General features: G+C 44.4%; 1 protein-coding gene and 1 pseudogene across 3 annotated transcripts in view; both read right to left on the reverse strand.

Annotated features, from left to right (window-relative positions):
- The window catches only part of LOC110138453 (titin-like), a 46,130-nt gene extending 22,398 nt beyond the window's left edge, over nucleotides 1-23,732 (reverse strand). For 2 of the 3 annotated variants that reach the window (XM_070470982.1, XM_070470983.1), the window contains exons 1-9: nucleotides 23,274-23,732; nucleotides 16,608-16,679; nucleotides 15,340-15,411; nucleotides 13,995-14,076; nucleotides 13,861-13,894; nucleotides 12,902-12,981; nucleotides 12,756-12,824; nucleotides 12,357-12,434; nucleotides 12,202-12,262 (exon numbers count right to left, since the gene is read on the reverse strand). In XM_070470982.1, coding sequence (XP_070327083.1) covers nucleotides 12,202-12,262; nucleotides 12,357-12,434; nucleotides 12,756-12,824; nucleotides 12,902-12,981; nucleotides 13,861-13,894; nucleotides 13,995-14,076; nucleotides 15,340-15,411; nucleotides 16,608-16,679; nucleotides 23,274-23,476 — 751 coding nt within the window. In that variant the 5' untranslated portion in view covers nucleotides 23,477-23,732. The remainder of the gene's footprint in view (nucleotides 1-12,201; nucleotides 12,263-12,356; nucleotides 12,435-12,755; nucleotides 12,825-12,901; nucleotides 12,982-13,860; nucleotides 13,895-13,994; nucleotides 14,077-15,339; nucleotides 15,412-16,607; nucleotides 16,680-23,273) is intronic. The other variant, XM_070470981.1, reaches the window with a different exon arrangement.
- Nucleotides 587-6,569, reverse strand: LOC139036080 (serine/threonine-protein kinase 38-like; annotated as a pseudogene).
- Nucleotides 23,733-24,241: the final 509 nt, after the last annotated feature.

The following is a 24,241-nucleotide window of genomic DNA, read 5'->3' on the forward strand; positions in this document are numbered from 1 at the left end:
TGTATTGGTCTTTATCTCTCTGGCTTACTTCACTCTGTATAATGGACTCCAGTTTCATCCCATCTCATTAGAACTGATTCAAATGAATTCTTTTTAATGGCTGAGTAATATTCCATAGTGTATATGTACCACAGCTTCCTTATCCATTCGTCTGCTGATGGGCATCTAAGTTGCTTCCATGTCCTGGCTATGATAAACAGTGCTGTGATGAACATTGGGGTACATGTGTCTCTTTCAGATCTGGTTTCCTCAGTGTGTATGCCCAGGAGTGGGATTGCTGTGTCATATGGCAGTTCTATTTCCAGTTTTTTAAGGAATCTCCACACTGCTCTCCATAGAGGCTGTACTAGTTTGCATTCCCACCAACAGTGTAAGAGGGTTCCCTTTTCTCCACACCCTCTCCAGCATTTATTGCTTGTAGACTTTTGGATTAAAGATCTAAATGGAAGACCAGAAACTATCAAACTCCTAGAGGAGAACATAGGCAAAACACTCTCTGACATAAATCACAGCAGGATACTCTATGACCCACCTCCCAGAATATTGGAAATAAAAGCAAAAATAAACAAATGGGACCTAATGAAGCTTAAAAGCTTTTGCACAACAAAGGAAACTATAAGCAAGGTGAAAAGACAGCCTTCAGAATGGGAGAAAATAATAGCAAATGAAGAAACAAAGGATTAATCTCAAAAATATACAAGCAACTCCTGCAGCTCAATTCCAGAAAAATGAATGACCCAATCAAAAAATGGGCCAAAGATCTAAACAGACATTTCTCCAAAGAAGACATACAGATGGCTAACAAATACATGAAAAGATGCTCAACATCACTCATTATCAGAGAAATGCAAATCAAAACCTCAATGAGGTACCATTACAGGCCAGTCAAACTTTTTTGTTTTAAACATTTTATTTTGTATTAGGGTATAGCTGATTAACAATGTGATACTTTCGGCTCAACAGTGAAGGCATTCAGCCATACATATATATGTATCCATTCTCCCCTAAACTCTCCTCTTATCTAAGCTGCTGCTTAACATTGAGCAGAATTCCATGTACTATACAGTAGGTCCTTGTTGGCTATCCATCTTAAACATAGTACTGTGTACATATCTATCCCAAACTCCCTAACTATCCCTTCCTTTAGCAACCACAGGTTCGTTCTCTAAATCTGTGAGCCTATGCTTTGTAAATTTATTTGTATTTCTTTTTAGACTCCATATATAAGGTATGACACAGTATATTTCTCTTTCTTTGTTTGATTTTCTTCACTCAGTATAACAATCTCTAGGTTCATCCATGTTGCTGCAAGTGGCATTATTTCATTCTTTTTAATGGTTGAATAATATTCCATTGTGTATATGTACCAGATCTTCTTCTTCTTTTTTAAAATACAACTGTTTTCACACAGCTTATCCAGAAGTTTAAAAGTTAAAATGTGGGCATTCACCCCCACCCACTCAAAAAAAATATCCCATGCCACTTTCCAACATATAGACTATCACACTCTTATTCTCATTACCCACGATTACCACACACTCTTGCCAAACACATGGGGGTCAAGACACCAACTATTTAGTAATCCAAAGAAACTACATAGTTACACAAAAGACTCACTTCCTTGTCACCAGCAAGCATGACTGAAAGAATAAGGGGCAAACACATTATCTTCATCCCGAGTTAACATTTCCCTAAAATTCTTTTTCCTTCCTCTAAGTCATTAAAATCCAAAGCAGTTTCACTTACTACTATAACTTTGATGTTCCTTTTTTTTTTTTTTTTTTCCTGAATGGCTAAGCTAGGACATACTTTCCTTTCATAGATAATGTTTACAACCTCATGAATGGCAGGAAGCAGTCTCCCAGTTGTGACATGACCATAACACTTTGCAATAGGCAAAGTTACCACATAGGTGCAATTGACGCTTTAAGAGTCTTCAAAATTTTTTAAAGCAATAATGCATTAATATGGAGCCTCCACATCTTTCTGATGCAGCAAAAGTTCTCTAAAGGTGGTGGCAGCTGTGAAAGAAAAGGCACTTCATGCTAAAATTCAGAGGATCTCTCTTCAGAGACCACCCCAGAAGACAGGCCTGGTCAGCCCAGGCCTGCAGGTGACCCTTTAGGGTGGAGAGGACTATCTCCCAGGAAGGCATCTGCAGAGGAAAAATTTGTAATCGTGATTCCAAGGCAAAATGGTTTAAGTTGGGAGAGGAGAAACACTAAGAATACAAATACTGTTGCACCAGAGATTGAGGAGTGAAGTGTACAAGGATCTGTAGGTGGCCCTGCACTTTGTACCAGGCTGGTTCCCTCACCACTTGAAAGGAGGTCCTGGAGATGGAATAGGAGCAGCACCTTAGCCAGGTGGGTTCTAGGCCTCCAGCTTCTGCCCGGCTTCCCCTGCTGTGTTCCCAGGAATGAGCCGAGGTCTTGTTGGCAGCACTTGTGGGTATTGCTGGTCTATGGCAATATCCAAAGGGATTTTCTGATACAGATGTGAAGAGAAAATAAGGATTTTCCACATGATCTGAGACTCCTTGGTGATGTCCAGCAGCCTCTGGGCCTTCTAAGAGCAACAGTGGATCAAGCTGGCATCCTCCATCAACACTCAGAAAAGTAGCATGAGTATTTTAGATGGGCAGGAGCAAATAAATCAAAATGGACTGAGGGTCTTTATCCTAGTACCATAAATAAAGTGCACTATGATTGGAGGCTACAAAAGCCACTTGCCAGAGGCTGAGGTGTGAGAAGAAACCACCATAACCACCCATTCAGAATGGTGGGTCATTTCCTTCAGCCAGAATGTTGGCTGCTGATGCTCTTTATTGCTATATTTCCTTTAGTACTACGAACTTTTAGCTGTAAAGAAGAAAAATACTTGGTAGTCTTGACAGGAAGCATGTCACTGAATCATAGAACTGGCTGATAATAAGTTTATGTTAACAGTCTCAAAGTTGGATGATGGCTGTTTTTCTCCTTCATTCTGATGAACTTAGGAAAGTTTGAGTTTTTTTTTTTTTTTTTTTTAACATCAGACTGGCTCAGGAAGCTTCTAAAGAAGCAGGACAGCTGTTCATGGCCAATATAGTAGAAGCGGTTGTCTTTGTTCTACCGGTCATCAGATGTGTTATGGAATAGAATCCACTTACTATCACCATGGTCACCGTGACACGTTGGTGGGTTCCATAAACTTCCTGGAAACTCTTTCAAAAGAGAAAACCAAGATGTTGTACAAAGAGCTCTGCTTGATTTAGGATCCCATTTCAAGGAAAACTATTTTTCTGCTTTCATGTAGGAAGGTATTGCCCCCTCTGTCCCCCTGCCGGCAGGCCCTCAAAGTGCTTGTAGGTATAACTGATGAAGACCCAGTCTTTGTTCTTGTAGTCTGTCTCAGGGTGATTACTTGTTGGCTTAAGAATATCAGATTCTGGAAACTCATTGAAGTTTGAGGTGTCATCAACACTTTTGATTTCAGCAGATATTGCAGCAGGTCTCTCTCTGATATGTTCCCAGTCAACACCTTCAAAAAAAAGAATTATTTTTTATTTCTTCAACTCCAGAGGCTCCAATTCTATGCTCCCATTCCCAGCATAGATCCTTAGATCCTTGGCTTTCTCAGAAATAGGAACTTCTGGAGGAAAAGTCAAAGTTTCTTTCCAGTTCATCACCTTCTTATGTGTCTCTTGAGGGGACTCAGAACAGAAAGGTGGGTATCCAAATAGCATTTCATACTTGATCACCCCCAGTGACCACCAATCACAGAGCTTATTGTACGCAGTCTGCATGAACACCTCAGGAGCAATGTAGTCAGGAGTGACTACTGTGGAGAAGGCTAGCTGACATCGATTTCTTTTCCAGGTTTCTGCTTTTTGGAATTCGGGTTCTGAAAAGGGAAATTACTGGGGAGGCTGTGGTTAAGATTCCTATAAAATTCTGTCCTATGTGCTTTTTTCAGTCCTGTGCATAGGCCAAAGTCAGAAAGCTTCACATGGCCCTTGCTGTCCAGAAGAAGGTTGTCTGGTTTGATGTCTCCGTGGATGAATCCAAGTTGAATACAGTCTATGGCTAACACTGTTTCTGCTATATAAAACGGAGTCTGCTCTTCTGTTAGTGTGTCTTTTTTCATCAACAGGGTCATCATGTCACCTCCAGGCATGGATGTCTCCCATGGAATAGTCCCTGCATCAGTGTGGGGAGGATCCTGCTCAGTTGTGTTTCTGTTAGAAGCCCTCTATCTGAGTGAATTCTGTGTGCACCCGTTTGTGCATCCACATTGCTGGGATTTGTAGAGCTGAGGCAGGTGGATAACACAAGCTCCCACTGGTAACGGCATCCAGCTTGGATGCAACTGGACGCAGACCCAGGAAACTGGTCCTGGCTTCAGTATTCTGAACTGCAAGGCTACAGTGCAATAGGCTGTGGTCTCTGACTAATGGGCATCTGTCTAGAGCAGTGTTCATATCCAAGCTCTGCCTCCCACAGACACAAAACTGAGGCAAATTGCTGAGTATCCAGTTCCAATTTCAGCTCCAATTTCATCTCCAAGAAGTAGAAATAGCAACACCCACTATCAGATCTTCAGTGAGATGTAGAAGCAGTGGAGTTTCCCAATGACTGGCACAGAATCTAGAAACTGGAGGCTTTCACCAACAGGAGCTACTTTTAAGGCTTCTATCACTGACCCCTGGCTCTGCCCCCACCTTCCTGCTGAGTCCAGGTTGGGGAGGGAAGTGGTTAAAGAACACCCAGGATGAAAGCATCTCTAGCTGAGCCCTCTGTGGGTGGCATCTGTCTGACTCCTGTCTCTGACCTGTGACCGGCAGTGCAATGTGGTGAGAGACCCTACATATGTGCAGAGTCCTTCACATCCCAGCTGCGCAGCAGCCTGACAGCTTCCATTCTCTGATCATGTCCCCAGGACACTCACAGGCCTGCAGACCTCAGTGGACGTTGCCCATTGTCGTTCATGCCCCATGGTGGCCTAGCTGGGATGCAAGTGCCTGCTGCACACCCTCTGCCAGTGAGGCCCAGCGGTGCTGCTCTGACCTTTACAACTGCTGCCGTCTTGTCAAAAGCTGCCACATAGCATGACTGTCACTGAAATGGAAAGCTCAAGGCAAGAACCTGGACCCCAAATAAAGTAGAAGAATCTGTTCATCAGGCTGTCATTCGGAATAAGTCAGAGGTTCAAATGAGGCGAATGCCAGGAGGGAGTAAGCATGAGGCACGTGGCCTCTTCAGCCTCTCACGCTCCCTCCAGGACTAAGGAGAGGCCTCTCTGGTCTCCCTGCCTCCAGGCCTGTGCTCCTCTGTGCCCATCCTCTACACAGAGCCTGAGGAGCTAAGAAGGCCACTTCCCTAACCCACCTGACCACGAAGGCTGAGGCCCCCAAGCCAGACGACTGTGCCCTCTCACATCCAGCCTCTGCTCTAAGCCCACCTGCAGAGACTGGTGAGTGTGGGCCTAGACTTCCTGGAAAACCTTCCTCAGCTTGCTGGCTCCAGTTATTGAGACTTCACTCTCAGAGTGCCTCAAACCTGAAATCTTTCCTAGTCAGCTGGCTCCTCTGGCTTCCCACAGCCCTTGGCCTCTTCTTATTATAGTCACTTGTCACCCAGTATAAACTATGATCTGCTTGGCTATATCCATGTCTTTATTTTTATCATTCAGTAAATTCTTTTTCTTCCAAACTTTTATTATGAATCATTTCAAATCTGCAGTAAAGTGGAAACAATTGTACAGTGGGCACCCCTTTCTCCACCACCTGGATTTGCAATTACTATCAGTTGTATTTCCTTTAATATTAACCTATCTAGCTCTCTCTATCTTCATCGGTTCATTTTAGTTTTTGATGCATTTCAAAATAAATTAAAGTACTGGCACAAAAATAGAAATATAGCTCAGTGCAGCAGGATAGAAAACCCAGAAATAAATTAAAGCACCTATGATCAATTTGGAGAAGGAAATGGCAACCCAGTCCAGTATTCTTGCCTAGAGAATTCCGTGGACAGAGAAACCTGGTGGACTACTGTCCATGGGGTTGCACAGAGTTGGACACGACTGAACTGACTTAGCATGCATGCATGCATTGGAGAAGGAAATGGCAACCCACTCCAGTATTCTTGCCTGGAGAATCCCAGGGACGGAGGAGCCTGGTGGGCTGCTGTCTATGGGGTCACACAGAGTCGGACATCACTGAAACGACTTAGCAGCAGCAGCAACATGATCAATTAATATGACTAAGAAGCAAAACTACACAATATTGGAAAGACAGTCTCTTCAACAAATGGTGCTGGGAAAACTGGACATTGCTACATGTAAAAAACCAAAATTAGTTTATTCTTTAACACCATACACAAAAAATAAGCTCAAAATAGATTAAAGACCTAAATGTGAGATCAGACACTATAAAAGTCCTAGTGGAAAACAGATAGAATACATTTTGAGATAAATGGCAGCAATATCTTTTTCAATCTGACTCCCAGAATAGTTGAAATAAAAACAAAAATAAACCAATGACATTTACTTAAACTCAAAAGTTTTTTAACAGCAAAGGAAATAATAAACAAAATGAAAAGACAATCCACAGACATATTGGGAGAAAATATTTGCAAATAATGTGAACAAGTGATTAGTCTCCAAAATTTACAAACAGCTCCAGCAGTGGGCCAACTGGGCATGTCATGTTGTCTGGCTACATGGAGCAGATGAAGGGCATGCCCCTGCTAGTCAGGGCCTGACAAAATATCATCTACTGGAGAACGGAATGACAGACTACCTCAGTTTTCTTGTGATGAGAACCCAATGAACACAATGAAATGGCAAAAAGATATGACGGGAAGATGAGCCCCCCATGTCGGTAGGTGTCAAATATGCTACTGGGGAAGAGCAAAGAAACAGCTCCAGAAAGAACAAATAGCTGGAGTAAAGTGAAAATGTCTTTCAGTTGTGGTTGTGTCTGGTGGTGAAAGTAAAGTCCAATGCTGTAAGGACAACATTGCATAGGAATCTAGAATGTTAGGTTCATGAATCAAGGTAAATTGGACGTGGTCAAGGAAGTGATGGCAAGAGTGAAGACAGACATTTCAGGAATCAGGGAGCTTAAGTGGATGGGAATGAGTGAATTTAATTTAGGTGACCATTATATCTACTACTGTGAGCAAGAATCCCTTAGAAGAAATGGACAAGCCCTCATAGTCAACAAAAGAGTCCAAAATGCAGTGTTTGGGTGCAATCTCAAAGACAACAGAAGGATCTCAATTCATTTCCAAGGCAAACCATTCAACATCACAGTAATCCAAGTCTATACCCCCACCACTAATGCCAGAGAAGGTGAAGTTGAGTGGTTTTATGAAGGGCTACAAGACTTTCCAGAATAAAAGATGTTCTTTTCATCATAGATGACTGGAATGCAAAAGTAGGAAGTCAAGAGATACCTGGAGTAACAGACAAGTTTGGCCTTGGAGTACAAAATGAAGCAGGGTAAAGGCTAACAGAGTTCTGCCAAGAGAACACATTGGTCATAGCAAGCACTCTCTTCCAACAATACAAGAGACAACACTACACATGGACATCACCAGATAGTCAATACCCAAATCAGATTGATTATATTCTTTGTAGCCAAAGATGGAGAAATTCTATACAGTCAGCAAAAACAAGACCTGGAGCTGACTGTGGCTCAGATCATCAGCTCTGTATTGCAAAATTCAGGCTTAAATTGAAAAAAGTAGGGAACACCACTAGGCCATTCAGGTATGACCCAAATCAAATCCCTTGTGATTATTCAGTGGAGTTGATGAATAGATTCAAGGGATTAGATCAAGTAGACAGAGTGCCTGAAGAACTATAGATGGAGGTTCATAACACTGTACAGGAGGTGGTGACCAAAGCCATCCCCAAGAAAAAGAAATGCAGAAGGCAAAGTGGTTGTATGAGGAGGCATTACAAATAGCTGAGAAAAGAAGAGAATTGAAAGTCAAAAGAGAAAGGGAAAGACATAGCCAACTGAATGCAGAGTTCCAGAGAAAAGCAAGGAGAGATAAGAAAGCCTTCCTTAAGTGAACAGTGTAAAGAAATAGAGGAAAATAAGAGAATGGCAAAGACTAGAGATCTTTTCAAGAAAATTAGAGATATTAAGGGAACATTTCACACAAAGATGGGCACAATAAATGATAGAAATGTATGGACCTAACAGAAGCAGAAGGGATTAAGAGGAGGTGGCAAGAATACACAGAAAAACTGTACAAAAAAAAAATCTCAGTGATCCAGATAACCACGATGGTGTGGTCACTCACCTAGAGTCAGATACCTTGGAGTGTGAAGTCAAGTGGGTGTTAGGAAGCACTACTATGAATAAAGCTAGTGGAGGTGATGGAATTCCAGCTAAACTATTTCAAATCCTTAAAAATGATTCTGTTAAAGTGTTGCACTCAATATGCTAGCAAATTTGGAAAACTCAGCAGTGGCCATAGAACTGGAAAAGTTCAGTTTTCATTCCAATCCCCAAAAAAGGCAATGCCAGAGAATGTTAAAATTCCTGTACAGATGCACTCATTTCACAAGATTATGCTCATAACCTTTCAAGTTAGACTTCAGCAGTACATGAAGCAAGAAGTTTCAGATGTACAAGCTGGATTTAGAAAAGGTAGAAGAACCAGAGACCAAATTGCCAACATCCATTAAATCATAGAAAAAGCAAGGGAATTAAAAAAAAAAAATCTACTTCTGCTTCATTGAGTACACTAAAAAAAAAAAAAAAAAAAAGCCTTTGTGTGAATCACAACAAACTATGGGAAATTCTTAAAGACATGGGAATATTAGACCATTTTACCTGTCTCCTAAGAAACCTGTATGCAGGACAAGAAGCAACAGTTAGAACCAGAGATGGAACAATGGAATGCGTTCAAAATTGGGAAAGGAGTACATCAAGGCTGTATACTGTCACCCTGCTTATTTAACTTACAAACAGAGTACATCACGTGAAATACCAGGCTGGGATGACTCACAAGCTGGAATCAAGATTGCTGGGAGAAATATCAACAACCTCAGATATGCAGATGATGCCACTATAATGGCAGAAAGTGAAGAGGAATTAAAGAGCCTCTTGATGAAGGTGAAGGAGGAGAGTGAAAAAGCTGGCTTAACATTCAAAAAACTAGGATCACGGCATCTGGTCCCATCATTTCATGGCAAATAGATGGGAAAACAATGGAAACAGTGACAGACTTTGTTTTCTTGGGCTCCAAAATCACTGCAGATGGTAACTGCAGCCATGAGATTAAAAGATGCTTGCTCTTTGGAAGAAAAGCTATGACAAATCTAGACAGTGTATTAAAAAGCAGACATCACTTTTCTGATGAAAGTCCATATAGTCAAAGCTATGGGTTTCCCAGTAATTGTGTAATGGATGTGAGAGCTGGACCTCACAAATCCATAAAGAAAGCTAAGAGCCAAAGAATTAATACTTCTGAACTGTGGTGTTGGAGAAGACTCTCGAGCGTCCCTTGGACAGCAAGGAGATCCAACCAGTCAATCCTAAAGGAAATCAGTCCAAAATATTCATTGGAAGGACTTATGTTGAAGTTGAAGCTCCAATACTTTGGCCACCTGATGTGAAGAACTGACTCATTGGAAAAGACTGATGCTGGGAAAGGCAGGATAGAAGGGGGTGGCAGAGGATGAGATGGTTGGATGGCATCACTGACTCAATACACATGAGTTTGAGCTAACTTCTGGAGACAGTGTGAAGGACAGGGAAGCCTGGCATGCTGCAGTTGATGGGGTTAAAAAGAGTCAGGCACCACTTAAAAACACCATATAATTTTTAATAGTATCAAAACAAACAACCCAATCACCCAAATGGGCAGAAGATCTAAACAGACATTTCTCCAAAGAAGACATATAGATAGCCAAAAAACACATGGAAGATGCTCAACATCACTAATTACTAGAGAAATGCAAATCAAACCTACAATGATGCACCATCTTACAGCAGGCAGAATGGCTATCATCAAAAAATCTGTAAACAATAAGTGCTGGAAAAGGTGTGGAGAGAAGGGAACCCTCCTACACAGTTGGCAGTAATGTAAATTCGTATAGCCACGTTGGAGAACAGTATGGCGGTTCCTTAAGAAAATAAAAATAGAGCTACTATATGACCCTGCAAAATCCCACTCTTGGGCATAAATCCAGAGAAAACCATGATCTGAAAGAATACATGCACCCCAATGTTCATTATGGCACTGTTTCCAGTGGCTAAGACATGGAAGCCCCCTAAATGTCCACCAACAGAGGAATGGATAAAGAAGAGAAGAAGACTCCACCCCTCACACTTCTGCTCCCTCAACCCGGCCTCTCGGGCTGGAATAAGGCGGGGAGGGGCGGGGCGGCGCTGGTGCGGACCCGGAATCCTCGCTGGGACTCCGGAAAGTCATGCGTGCGCAGTCTGGCCCCCTGGCCGTAGGCGCAGGTCTCCGCAATGGTCGACTGGGCATCCTTGGCACCCGCGCTTGCCGTCTTTTCTGGCAGCTGGGGATCTCCTGTTGTCTTCACCCGCAACCGCCCCTCGGGCCCTACTTCAGAGTCCCCTCCCCTCCTCTGGTAGGCTGGCGGCTGCTCTTGGGGTTTCGCCTCTCCGTACATCGAGACCGCTAGCCCGGCTGGCGTTTGCGGTTATTTGCCGCCCCCAGCCCTACCTACCCTGGGGCTCCGCCAGGGGAATGACAGGCTCAACACCTTGCTCGCCCATGAGTAGTCACACAAAGGAAAGGGTGACAATGACCAAAGTGACCCTGGAGAATTTTTATAGCGACCTTATTGCTCAACATGAACGAGAAATGAGACAAAAGAAGTTAGAAAAAGTGATGGAAGAAGAAAACCTCAAGAATGAAGAGAAACAACGCCAGAGATCAGCGCATGCTCGGAAGGAAACAGAGTTTCTTCGTTTGAAGAGAACAAGACTTGGACCGGGAGATTTTGAGTCCTTAAAAGTAATAGGCAGAGGAGCCTTTGGTGAGGTGCGGCTTGTTCAGAAGAAAGATACGGGCCACGTGTATGCAATAAAAATACTTCGTAAAGCAGATATGCTTGAAAAAGAGCAGGTTGGCCACATTCGTGCAGGCAGGCAGTTGTGCAAATGTTCTACAGTTTTCAGGATAAGCTAAACCTCTACCTAATGTTAGCTTTGAGAATTTGTGTGGATGCCTTTGTCAGATATGCTCTTATTATTCTGGACTTGAACTTTGTCCAATTCTTTTTTCATCCATTGAAATATTCATATTTTTCTTTTCCATTTTCCTGATGTGGTAAACTCAGTGATATTTCAAGCACTGAATCAGTTGCATTTCTGGGATGATCCTTAGTCAGTCTTGATGTATTATTTTTTTTTTATGTTTAGTTTCATTTGCTAAGTATTGTTGAGGGTTTTTAAGTATCAATAAATATTTGATTTTTAAAAGAAACTTTTGGTTTTAGATTTTAAGAGCTAAATTTACTTTTGTCACCTATTTTGCAGTATGTATTCAAGTCTATACCATTATGTGGTATACCTTAAACTCATTCAGAGCTATTTGTCAATAACCTCTCAATAAATCTGAAAGATAAAAGTAATTAAACATGTATATGGGCTTCCCTGGTGGCTCAGTGATAAAGAATCTGCCTGCCAATGTGGGAGATGTGGTTTCAATCCACGGGCAGGGAAGATCCCAAGGAGAAGGAAATGGCAACTCATCCAAGTATTCTTGCCTGGGAAATCCCATGGACAGAGGAGCCTAGCAGCCTACAGTCCATAGGATCCAAAGAGTCAGATACGATTTAGGGACTAAACAGTAACAGCAACATCCACACAGCCCCTGGCATATACATGTTATATAATCACACATTTACTTCTATATCAAAAACACATATTCTGGACAGATTTATATATAATCCCCTCACATGCACATAACACACTCATGTATACCACATAAAACCACATACACCACATAACACCACACTCATGTACACCAAAACACATACTATACACCCTCCACTCAAAGCACACATACAATATATATGCAATCACACCACATACAAAAACACCACAGATACCTCCCCCCACAGTCATAACATTCTTATGCCACGTGAATGCATCACACGCACACACACACACACACACACACACACACACACTTCTGTCTAGATCTGTGTCTTGGTTCTTACCTCCTAAACAGACAAAGTGTGTGTCCGCAGCCATCATTTCCTTACACGAATTTTTCACAAGCTGGAACAGAGGGGTGGCAGGGTCAGGGAGACTGGTAGCAGGGACATGGGGAAAAGGCAGTTCACCTCCCCTCTCATGTTTAACCCACACTCACCGAGGCAACAAGCTTTTCTGCAGAATTGAATTCATCTATCCCATACATTTGGTCCTTTCTTTCTACAATATTATGTAGCTAGAAGGGAGAGGAGATGGTTGGCACACAGCAGGTCCTGTCCCAGGAGATAGGCTCTTGCTTGCTGCCATGTTGGATTCCAAGGGCCACACCCTGGCGTCTGTCAGCAGCCCACCCCTCAGGGAATGGAAAACTTCTCCACCCATACCTCTGGTGTGTAGGTATACACAACACTTGCTATTCATCTGCTGTGGCTACCTGTTGTTCAAACACTTGGGGTGGGGTCGAGGGACATCCGCTAGGTGATGCTGGGACAACTGCCTTTGAAAGCTTTCCCCAGCTGGGCTCAAGAGTGGCACCTGGTTACCTGTTCTGAATTACCTGATCTCTCTTATAATCTTTTACACCCAAGCAGTAAACCTTGGCCCCCATATCCCGAGCCTGTTGAGCCTAAGAGAAAAAAATATTTTGAGTGCAAAAACCCAAATACATGGAGCACAAAGCTGATAATGATGAACAGAACTCACTTCCTTCTTTGTGTCCTGTAACGTCCTTGGTAGCAGTGGCCCCGCAGTCAGGGTGATAATCAGGCTGTAAGCACTGTTCTCTGCAGAAGAAGCAGGGAGTGGCCTGGTCAGAAAGGCACCTGAAGAGACCTGTTCACACTGCTAGGCCTCCAGCTTGGCTCCCGCACCTCCTCCTGATCCAAGTAGCCACTATTCAGATGCCTAGAGAGAAAGGGCCTTAGCCCAGGACCCACTTGACAGATGAGGAGCCTGAGACTGGCTCAGATCTCTTCCTGGTGGACCCTCACTAGGGGCAGGTGGACAGCCTTTATCCTAAATGGCAACTGCAGCTACATCCTGGCAAGGACAAGCCTCTCAGGAGAGTGCAGGGAAGAACAGCCAGACTGACTGTCAGATGCTTGGGCAGCGGGCCCTGCCCAGCTCCCTGCCTTTCCCCAGCAGTCTCTGCATCTTTCCTGATGAGGGCTGCAACCCTACCGTCTACATGCAGATGGTTCTGGGCCGAGCACAGCCTTTCCCACTGTTGGAAACATGGTCACAGGATGAGTCAGCCAGAGGGGAGAGGCTGAAGGGAAAGGAGGCAGAGCCAGAACTGTGGTGGACAGAGTGTGGGCAGCCAGGGGGACCCCAAGGTCTCTGCTCCCTAAACTGAACTCCATCTACTCAGTGTCCCTGGAATTTCTCTTCTCTTTTTCATGCAGCTCAACTGTAGGTCAAGCACTTGATATCTAGTAAGAACCAGGAATGTAATGCATGACCCCTTGTGGTTCTCAGAAACATCCCTGGGGGAGCTTTGCATCCTCACTGTGGGGAGGAGGAACCTGCAGCACAGAGTGGGCAAGGAGCTCGCTCCAGGAGTCAGCGCTAGGAGCTGGCCGAGGAGGGTCTGCACCAGCCCTCGCTGAGGCCGGGCCTGGCTCTGTCCCACCTGAGCACAGTGATGTCAGTGGGCAACTTACTTCCCGAGGTAGCATGTTGAATCTGTTTATTTGCCTGCAACAAATTGAAAGAAAGTTGGGGGAGGGCAGTCAGATGACCAAATGATACTCTAAGAACTTGACAAAGCAGAATAAATTCTCAACTGTCTTTGTACCTTTATCAACCCTTCCTGCAAGTTTGTGGCTCCTGTAGGCACTATGTTCTGAAGTCGGCTAAGACCATGACTTATTTCTTGTCTGAAAAATCAGAAAAGAGGATAGAGGGAGATGGTGGTTGATCATTAAAAACAACCCCTGGCATCATTCTCCCCTGTGCAGACCTGCCTGGACCAGAGAGCACACAAGTGGTCCTGTCGTGACCCTTCTGGCCATGTTTCTGCCACTGACAGAACTTAGTCAGGCCCTCTTCATCTCTCATCCAGAGAGCCTGGAGGATGCAGTTTTGTTAGTCCCGTAAGTCAGGCCTGGCTTTCAAAGTGCTCATCTCTGTCTCAGGCATCCAGACCTCAGGGGACTCAGCAAGGGCCCTGCCTTGACCATCTGTGTTGAGAGGGGTGCACCCACGGATATGCACCTGTGGATCTGGTACCCCCGACATGACTGGCTGTACTGCTGGCACATAAAGAGTCCCTAGTGAGCGGTCCCTAATGAGGGCATTATCCTCCAACAAGGAAGGCTGAGTTTGAGAAGTCACTCTGCTGATACTCCTGCCCTGTTCCCTCCTCCCCTGCCATAGACCCCTGTAGTGGACTGGTCCCCCATATTTGGGGGTGCTCTCAACAAAAAAGAAATCCTCCCAAAAGTGACAGGAAGAGTGGGGTGGGTAGGGCCTGGTTCAGCCTCCACTGGTCCTGATCACAGGCCTCCTCAGTTCCCATGCTAGGTCAGGCAGGGCAGGACCAGGGGCTTTCAGATCTTAGCTCATGGCAGAATCCCTTCTGCCTGAGGCAAGAGCCAGCCTTCAGGTGCCACATCCTCTAAGACTTTCTGTAACAGCTCAGCCACCACACCAGATAAGCTTGAACATAAGCCCCACCCCCTGGTGTGTCCCAGTCTCATCCCCTGCTATCCGCTTTAACAGAGGCCAACAGAGATCCCTGCAGCAGCCTGGGATCACTGCTTTTCTGCTGGCATGAACAGTCTTCAGGCATCTTTTCCAGCTTATGGTCTATTTCTTCAGGAGCACAAGAAGCCCAAAAGCCCTAGACTCTGATGGAGCAGCTTGACAACTTCCCTTAGCACTGATCCAGAGGCTGAGAGGATGGGATAGGTAGAGGATAGAGTTTAGATAGGGTGTAGATATTTAGCAGGATGTGGTCTCTCAGTGCCAGCTCAGCCAGAGGTCGGTGGGGGCCAGGGAGGCAGGGCTGAGGGGTCAAATTAGGGACCAAGGGGAGCCCAAGATGGTTTAGTCTGCACCCAGTGGGTCCTCAGCGAACCCCTCAGTTCCCTGTGACCCCTCCCAACATGCCTACCTTGGTGGATTAAAACAGCACTTGCCTGTCTGAGGTGAGCTTCATGACAGTTTTGCCCTGTATGGAGTAGGTGATGAAGGACATCCGCAGGTTAGGGCTGGAGAAGAAGTATGCAAATGAAGCCAGTGAGGAGCCATGAAGTGGGTGCTTGCCAGTTTCCCTGCTCCCATTCCAACTCTTCTCCTTGGGGTCATTTCCTGAACCCCGGAGGTTCCTACAACTTAGTAGAGGATTTTGAGGCCTGTGGAGACGTGGGGCCTTCTTGCTCCATCCCTATATACCCACCCCCCACTCCAAATCTCCTTCTGTCTCTTTCTCTCTCTCTCTCTCACACACACAGGCATGCACATGGCACATGCACCAGAAGATAGGCACCTATCTACTTTTGCATGATTCTCTCGACTGGCCTCTTTTCTACTGTAATATTCTTTGTAACTTCATTCCTTTTCCCTCCTTGCCCACCTTCCCCATGTCCTGCTCTAATCAAAGAAATTATTCTACCTCATTTCAGCCTTTCACACATCTTCCCCTTCTCCACATCCAATGATCCTCATTATTTTTTATCTTAATTGCTGCCATAGGTCCCAGCTGCGCTCTCTACTTCTCTTGGCTCTTGTTACAAGTCATTTTGACCCTTGCTATCAGACTTTTCTACCTGGAGGACATCATGTACCATATTAGACACTTACTCAAGAATCAGCTATAGCTCCAAATTTCTCACAGCCAGAATTCTAAGCCCCTTGGCTTGGCATTATGAGCCTCAGTGGTTCTGGCCCCATGCTGTCCTATTCAGACTCATTTCTCACCCTTCCCCTGAGTTAACCCTACTCTCCAGTTAAATAGACCACTCACCCCATAAGAAACCTCCTTGATTATTCCTGTTACCCTGTCTTTTCCCTTTCTTTGGATGTAGTTCAAAATTTCAGATCCCCTAGGAAGTCACATTTGGTTTTTAAAAAATAAGAATACTTGCTTTTCCCTTAAAGTTGCAAGTAATTCCTTTGCACATTTCCCTTAACCCTTGGCACCATTTAACTCGGTATTTGGTTACTGGTTTGCCTGTTTCTTAATCTGTGAAGTCTCAAGGACAGACTATGTCCCTTACAGTGTGGCTTGACTCACAGGCAGGAGCCAAGAAATGTGCTGAGACTTGATAGAACCAGAGTGATGTGTCCTTTCTGCTTCAGAACACTCCCGTCCCCGGGTTCTGTGCCCTTGACCAAAGGGACTTCTGTGACCACCAAATCTAGAGAGCTGTGTACCCAGCCCAGAAGAGGAAAACACCAGCCATACTTTGTGTACTTCTTCACTATTTCATCCACTAATTTGATAATGTCCTTCCAAATGTTATTTGCCTTCTGTGACCTGAAAACAAAGAAGACCTGAGTCAGAGGCATAAGGGGCATCCATCCAGTGGGTGGAGTTTCTGCTTCTCCAGATTCTAGCAGAAACTTTAGAAAATCCTCCCCATCCCAGGTAGCACAAGGCTGCCACACTCTCTTAGTGACCTCAGTGGGTCACCCTATTAAAAATCACCCTCGGGTCACAGTGATTTTTATCACTGTGAGTGCTGGGGAGGATGATCAACCAGATTCATGTGCAGGGGGTTGAGGGACTTTGGGTAGCAAATCAGGAGGGTCAATCATTTTACTTGGGGCTCAAAGACAAGAAAAGAGGGATGATGTGTTGGTTATAAAGGCCTCCAGTGATTCTGCTATGTTGGCTCTCATTGTCCCTCACTTACGGGCACCCAATACGCACTGGCCTCAGGCCAGCGAGGGTGTGTTACTCGGAGCATTTTGTTTCCATTTCTTCTCATCAGTCTGCAAAGCTGAGCCACTCTGGACACTAAGGGCTTTTTCTGGGACCACTGTCTGGGGAAGGGCTGAACATGGCCTGGAACACTGCTGTCCTGGCATCATGATATCCCACCAGCAGGGAAAGCCTCGGGCCCTTCTTTGGCCTTCCAGATCCTTGTTCCCGTTACCTTTAACGCTATTGCCAGGATGGAGACAGAGGAGGCTGAAGGGTGTTGTGGCCTCAATGCCCCTTTTGTCTAGGTGGGAAGTAGCTATATGTGTCCTAGCCACTCAGGGTTCGAAGGTCCTTGCAATCCCACACCTCTGCAGGCTGCACTAGGCCAGGTTATGAAGGGCAAATGTAGGTCTCACTGGCTAAGTGTTTGTCAAGGTTCTGTACATGGTAAGACTGTAACTGAGGCTGGTGCCCTGTCTTGGGCTCTTTTCCAGTGAATGTGAAAATGAGTCTGAGGAACCCACCACAAGTTCCTTCCTTTCACCTCCAGTGATCATCATATTCATAAATATGCTGAGTATCAAATGTGTGATTCCCTTATACCCAAGAACATCCTTTTCTTTACCTTTCCTTCTGCCTCCTCTAGGCTGCATCTAAATCTGTCAAGAGATGGTGAGTAAAGTAGCTGTTGGATTACTCTAACAATTTGAGGATTATCGTTTACGCAGCACATATATACCCATCACTTTATATGCATGATTTCCGATTCCAAAACACCCCTATGATGCAAGAAAGAAAACTGAGGCTTTCACAGATCAAGGAATTTGCTAAAATTTCCAAGGTTACCACGGATTTAAACCCACATCTAGCTGAAAAAGCCAGGCTCTACACATCACACTTGTCAGCTCTAGGTGTTATGGTTGTGTTTGATAATTGCTCTGTTGTGAAGTGTCAGATCCTCTCAATCCACTCATAACACACACTTTCTCTTGGAAGCTCCTATGCTAATGTGTAAGAAAACGCCTTTCTAAATATTGGTACCACTTTCTACTTTCCTTCTCATTACTCCTATCTTCTGTGATCCCTCTCAGTAAAGAGGATCTTCAAAAGATTTTTCAGGAAACAAGTACCTTCAACCCATGCAGCTACTCTGGGAGAATTTCCAGTTTGTGATTATTTTGAAAGAAGGTCTAGATTCTAGAATATATGCACGTGTGCACACACACACACACATCCATGAGAGTGCATAGACAATGGACAACACCACAGAGATCTACAGGTCCCTTAGAAAAGGTAGTATGGAACAGAGCAACTATGTGGGCTTTTGACACATAGAGCTTTAATCATGATTTAGTGCCTCACTCCTAAATGAAAATGAAGAGATGAGGATTACCAGAAATTTGAGGACATCTCCACTATTAAAACTTTAGGTCAAAGCGTGTTAGTGATATAGCTGTGCTGAGAGATTGGAAGTTGCTGGGGCAGAATCATGCAGGGGAGCTGAGCTATAAAAATGTTAACTTTTCCTCTCCCATGGTAAGAGGGCAATAAGGAACTTGCAAACTCTCACAGCAGGAAACAGCAGTCAGTACAAGCACTGTATTAGAAACATGATCATAATGCCAACAGAAAAGTCTGGAAGGTTTGTAGATGGCTACCTTTGGGGAGTGGTATCAGAAAGGAAGGAATTCCCTGGTGGCTAAGACAGTCGAGTCTGCCTGCAGGCAGGAGCCTCCCAGATTCTTTTTTTACATTGTAAACTTTGTAATAGTGTCTGATTTTAAATTTATGTTTAAGCATATCATCCTAAATGTAAAAATGAAATTGCAAACAAAAACTTGTAGCATGGAGAATGGAATTAAATGGCAGATTCTAAAACTCCAAGTCCTCATTCTCCCATGGACACATTGAGTAAACAACAATAAGCTGTCAACATCAACTTTGTAAGAACTCTGAAAGTGAAAGTGAAAGTGTTAGTCACTCAGTTGTGTCCGACTCTGTGACTCCATGAACTGTAGCCCAACAGGCTCCTCTAGTCCATGGAGTTCTCCAGGCAAGAATGCTGGTGCGGGGTGCTATTTCCTACTCTAGGGGATCTTCCCATCCCAGGGATCGAACCCAGATCTCTTGCACTACAGGCAGATTCTTTACCAATAAGCTGTCAACACCAACTTTGTAAACATTCTAGAAAACAATAAAATGTAAATAATAAGGCAAATGCGCAATCAAGAAATAGTTCTCTTCAAAATGGCATAAGAGTTTTGTGGCAATTTTATTCGCCTTTCCCCTACTCCCTCTTTGGTATAGTGGCCATTTTGATCTTGATCAGTGGTCCAGTTGCAAGTTCTTCTTGATTCTAGAAGAATCAGTGTAGATCTTACTTATGGATTATTATGTACATCTCTTTAAAGCTGTTTGGATGAACATTAGAATGCTCAAAAATAGGTGTAATACAAGTGAATTCAAAAAGCCACACATATGCCAGGGCCAGAAGTATGCTAGAAAAGTTCTGAGAAGACCTTTAGCTTTTACCTTGAGTAGGTATCTAGGCTCAGAGCAAGCCTATCTAAGTGGTGAAAGAATACCCCAGCAAATAACCATTCTGCAATGGTTGAGAGAAGTGCTGTTTTGTCTGTCTGTCTCCTATCTCTTTCTGTTTATTTCTTTTGGGGATGATTTTATATTTGTTCAACTTCTGGAAAACAAGGAAATCTCTATCAAAAATTAGCTGACTATGAGCTAATGAAACAGCAATTCCAGTGATTACAGTAATATTGCAAGTAATATTATTTGCAAAAGTAGTTTGGAAAAGTTTCAGTATAAACTGCTGCATACTTCTACAATAACAGAAACACACATCCCAATAGCCAATGGGGAATTCTGACTTCTAGAGTAACCACATTATAGTTTAAAAATAATTTTCAACAAAACATATAAGGAAATAGATCAATGCTCATTCAAAGGATGTAAATAAATTTACAGAAGCCATTCCCATGGATACCAAGGCTCCAGACTTTCTAGACAAAAACCTGAAGAAGCTTAGAGTCAAGGGAAAATAAGGACAAATAAAATCAGGAAAACAGTATATAAGAAAAATGATAGTATCAACAAGAGGCATAAATTATTAAAAGAGCAAACAAATTCTGGAGCTGAAAAGTTCCATATTTAAACTGAAAAATTCTTTAGAGTGGTTCAATATCATATTTTAGCAGACAACACAAAGAACCAACAAAGCTGAGGACAGGACGATTGAAATTATCGAGTTTCAGGAGTAGAAAGAAAAAGAGTGAAGCGAAGCGATCAGTAACCTGGTGGTGAAGTGCTTCTAACAATTTTGATTTGGCATTTCCTAATTCAACTCCATGTATGCTCAGATAAATTCTTAAAAATTTAATTGCGCCTCAGTTTATCAGTTAGTATCAGAAATGGCAACTCTGAGCCCCTCTCCTTAGCGCACCCTGGGTGACACTGCCCAGAACCCTCATGTGCCTGATGTGGGTGGACCTTGAAGTCCTGCTTCTCTCCTCTACACCAATCCCTCTGTTCCTCCACCTGTAGATCTCATGTGGGTGCTCCTCTAGGGCCCGTGTCCCTATTTTCTCATTGCACACACCTGTCCCCAGGCTCCTGTCTGTCTTTTCCCAACCTCTCACTGGGCCTCCTTGAACCGTTTTTCTCTTTTCACTCTGCCTGCTCCTTCCATCTATCCTCTTCTGATCAATCCTACCCAAGAAGAAAATAGAACATTGCTTCTAGTCCTTCTCTGGCCCTGAGCAGCCTCCTTGCCTCGTCTGTAAAATAGGGGTAATAAATTGATTCACACTAGTAAGAGTGATGAAATCACTTTTCTCCTCTATACTTATCCTCAGTGTAGGGACACAGATGGCTTCCCCCGATCAATTCTGTCTGGAACTCTGTTGCCTCTGCCTTCAAAAGAGCTCCAGAATCTGGCCCTCATCATCACCACCCATGCCCTACTGGACCATAGTACCATTATCTTCTCCCTGGATCCCTGCCCCAGGCCCCTCACTGGTCTCCTAGCAGGCTCTACACTTGGTAACCATCAGCTGTATCTCTTTTAGATCACAATCCAATTGTACATGTTCTCTGTACAAAAAACATGCAGTTCTTCCACTTCTCACCTTCCAGTCTGTGAGCTTGGCCTTCCCGACCAGCTTCTTAGTATAGTCTCTAGTTTCGATCTCTGGGTGGGAAAGATCCCCTGCAGGAGGAAGTGGCAACCCACTCCAGTATTCTTGCTGGAAAAACCCTTTGGACAGAGGAGCCTGGTGGGCTACAGTCCAAATGGTTGTAAAGAATTGGACACGGTTGAGTGACTAAGCGTGCACACGCACGCGTGCACACACACACACACACACACACACACACATACACACAGAACACTTTCCATTCCCCTGTCTGGAAATCCTCCAGTATGCTTATTCCCATGTAAAATAATACTTATTCTCCTCTTATTTATCACTTGTCTCTCTTCTAAAATGGAAGTTCCAGGAGGACAAAGACTTTGCTGAATTTTGTTTTCTGCCTTATCCCTACTTCCCCCAACAGTGGCTAAAGTATAGCATGGCTCAGTAGTTATCTGCAAATGGATGAATTAATAAGGGAATGAATGAATGAACAGGAATGCTAATATCATGAGTGGAATGTCCCGGATGACTTCAAAAACACTAACTTAACTGGTAGCCCACCTCTCCACAAAGGGCAGTGAGGGCTGGATCACGGTCCTCTGGAATGCAGAGGATGTCCAGAGAGTGGGGCTCTGCCTTCCTCAGCAGTTCCTCCCATACTTTCATTCTATTATTTCATCTGATGTTATAGTAGAAAAACCACCTATGAATTGCCCTTCATCATCTTCACACCCTGGTGAAGTGGATTTGAAGATCATCATTGTACAGGTAGGGTCACTTGTGGCAGAGAGAAGTGGGTGACTTGCTCCAGCCAATGTGTCTGGTAAGAGCCAATACACTGGAAAAGACTGTGATGCTGGAAAAGATTGAGGGCAGAAGGTGAAGGGGGGCACCAGAGGATGAGATGGTTGGATGGCATCACTGACTCAATGGACATGAGTTTGAGCAAACTCTGGGAGACAGTGAAGGACAGGGAAGCCTGGGGTCCCAAAGAGTCAGACATGACTTAGCAACTGAACAACATCATTCCACTGTAGCCATAATCTAGGCTTAATCCTGATGACCTGGGGCTGGGAAATTAGTGCGTAGGGCCCTTTCTTGGCAACAGTCGGCTCCTTTTCCCATTTGTAGAATCCAGGATTCAGTCCTGTTACTCTCACCAGCCTCTGGGTTACTTCATCCAATGTCTAGGAACCTTCCCTCTTTCCAGTTGATTATATATGCAAATACTTTCCCTACTCTACTTCCAGAACAGTTTTAATAATAACAGATATGCAGTAAAGGGATTTGGGGATTGTAAAGTGCTTCAGTGATACTGAGAGTCATATCATTGTTACTACTGAATAAGTAAAATGTATCCTCAGCCCTACAGAGAAGTTGACAATGGAACCAAGGCAATATCTGCAGTATGAAGACCTGCCTTCCCCTCTCCTTCCTTGAGGACCAGAAGGTACTTAATGAGAGGCCCAGGTTTCCCAAAGCCATATGCAAACAGAGCAAACTGTTTAGAAAGTGCACACAAGCATTCACGTGGGTGTCCAAGTTGTCCAAGAAAGCAGCAAAACATTTAGAACCTGCAAATCAAAGGACTCGTAAGTAGTGACACCATGAGAATGTTTCACAGATGACAGGACGGTAGAAATTTCTCTGCAGGCAGTAGAAATAGAAGTCACTGGGTAAATAACAAAACAGAAATGAAACAAACCCAGAAATCACAATGAGCTTCTCCCAAGTACTGAGAAGACAGCTCTTGGCAATCACCTGCCCCTCAAGCTGATTAAGAGACATGCAGGTCACATCCAGGTCAAATTGATGGAGAGACTGACAGCCATCCAGAAACCCTATGGTGTTTTGTTTACTTTCCAAAATATAAACGTCCCAGGGGACAAAGACCCAGGGCACTCCTAACTCAGGAGCAAGGAGGACACAGAGGTCTATTCCTTGGGTCTAATTAAGACTATTCTTGTCTCATAAGTGGCCCTTCCACTGCCATGAAGTGGTTCTGTAGACAGAGGTTCCCTGAAGAGCACCTGGGCCAGGTAGGAGAGCCACTCACGCGTCCACTATGAAGTACAGGTCAAAGGCACCCTTGCAGGATTTCAGCTTCTCCCAGGTGCTTCCGTGATGTCTGGTGCCCAGGTGGAAGCTTCTCGAGCTTGGGGGTTGGTGCAGGAATCTCCCTCGGCTAAGCGGTAGAGGCTGCAGCCCGAGCATCAGAAAGAGCATGGAGCCCAGCATCCCAGGCCCAACATTCCCCATTTTCTTTGGCACCCGCCGTGGTCCCACTGGACCGTGGCCACTTCAGGCCATCTCAGGCCGTGGCATTTGCTACCTCCGCCGGTTCCCAGGGACCACCACTCCTCCAGCCCTTTCACCGAGGTGTACTGGTGCTGTAGGCCCCCCTGATATCTGCCCTGAGTGCAGAAGAGGCAAGAGGCTGGCCTTGGGAGATGGTCCCACTATCTGCACAATCCTCCTCCGCCCCAAGGAGGCAGAATTTGCTGTGATGTCCCTTATGAGGGACAGGATGGTTGGCATGGTGACTTTGTGACCCGTAGGTCTACTCAGTGTCCTGCCTACTGAGAATCCCCAGAGGGAGGCATGGGAGGGGGAAGATGAAGATTCCATTTGTTCTTTATCCCAAACATTCTCAGGAGGCCATAATTCCTTCAAAAAGCCTGCCTTTTTGTCAACTGAAAGAAGGCAGCTGAGGTGATTTATATGAGGACATCACTGTTGGGTCAAAAATTGGGAGCTGAGAGTACCGCAGTGGTCAGTTGAGTGACCCAGTGGATGGAAGAGTCTAGAAGGGGAAGAAGGCCTTCAAGGGATGTTAAAGTTCCTTGAGAATGAGGGACATTTCAGTTATCTTCTTCTGTGTAGCAAATCACTCCAAACTGAGTCACATAAACAAGAACTATTTTATTATGCTCCTAGGGTTCTGTGACCAGAAATCAGAGAAGGTTGAGTGGCCATCAATGGCTTGTCTCTGTGCTACGTGGGCATACAAAAGTCTAAGTCAAA

The sequence above is a fragment of the Odocoileus virginianus genome, chromosome 7 (genome assembly GCF_023699985.2).
Source record: "Odocoileus virginianus isolate 20LAN1187 ecotype Illinois chromosome 7, Ovbor_1.2, whole genome shotgun sequence".
Classification (NCBI taxonomy): Eukaryota; Metazoa; Chordata; class Mammalia; order Artiodactyla; family Cervidae; genus Odocoileus; species Odocoileus virginianus.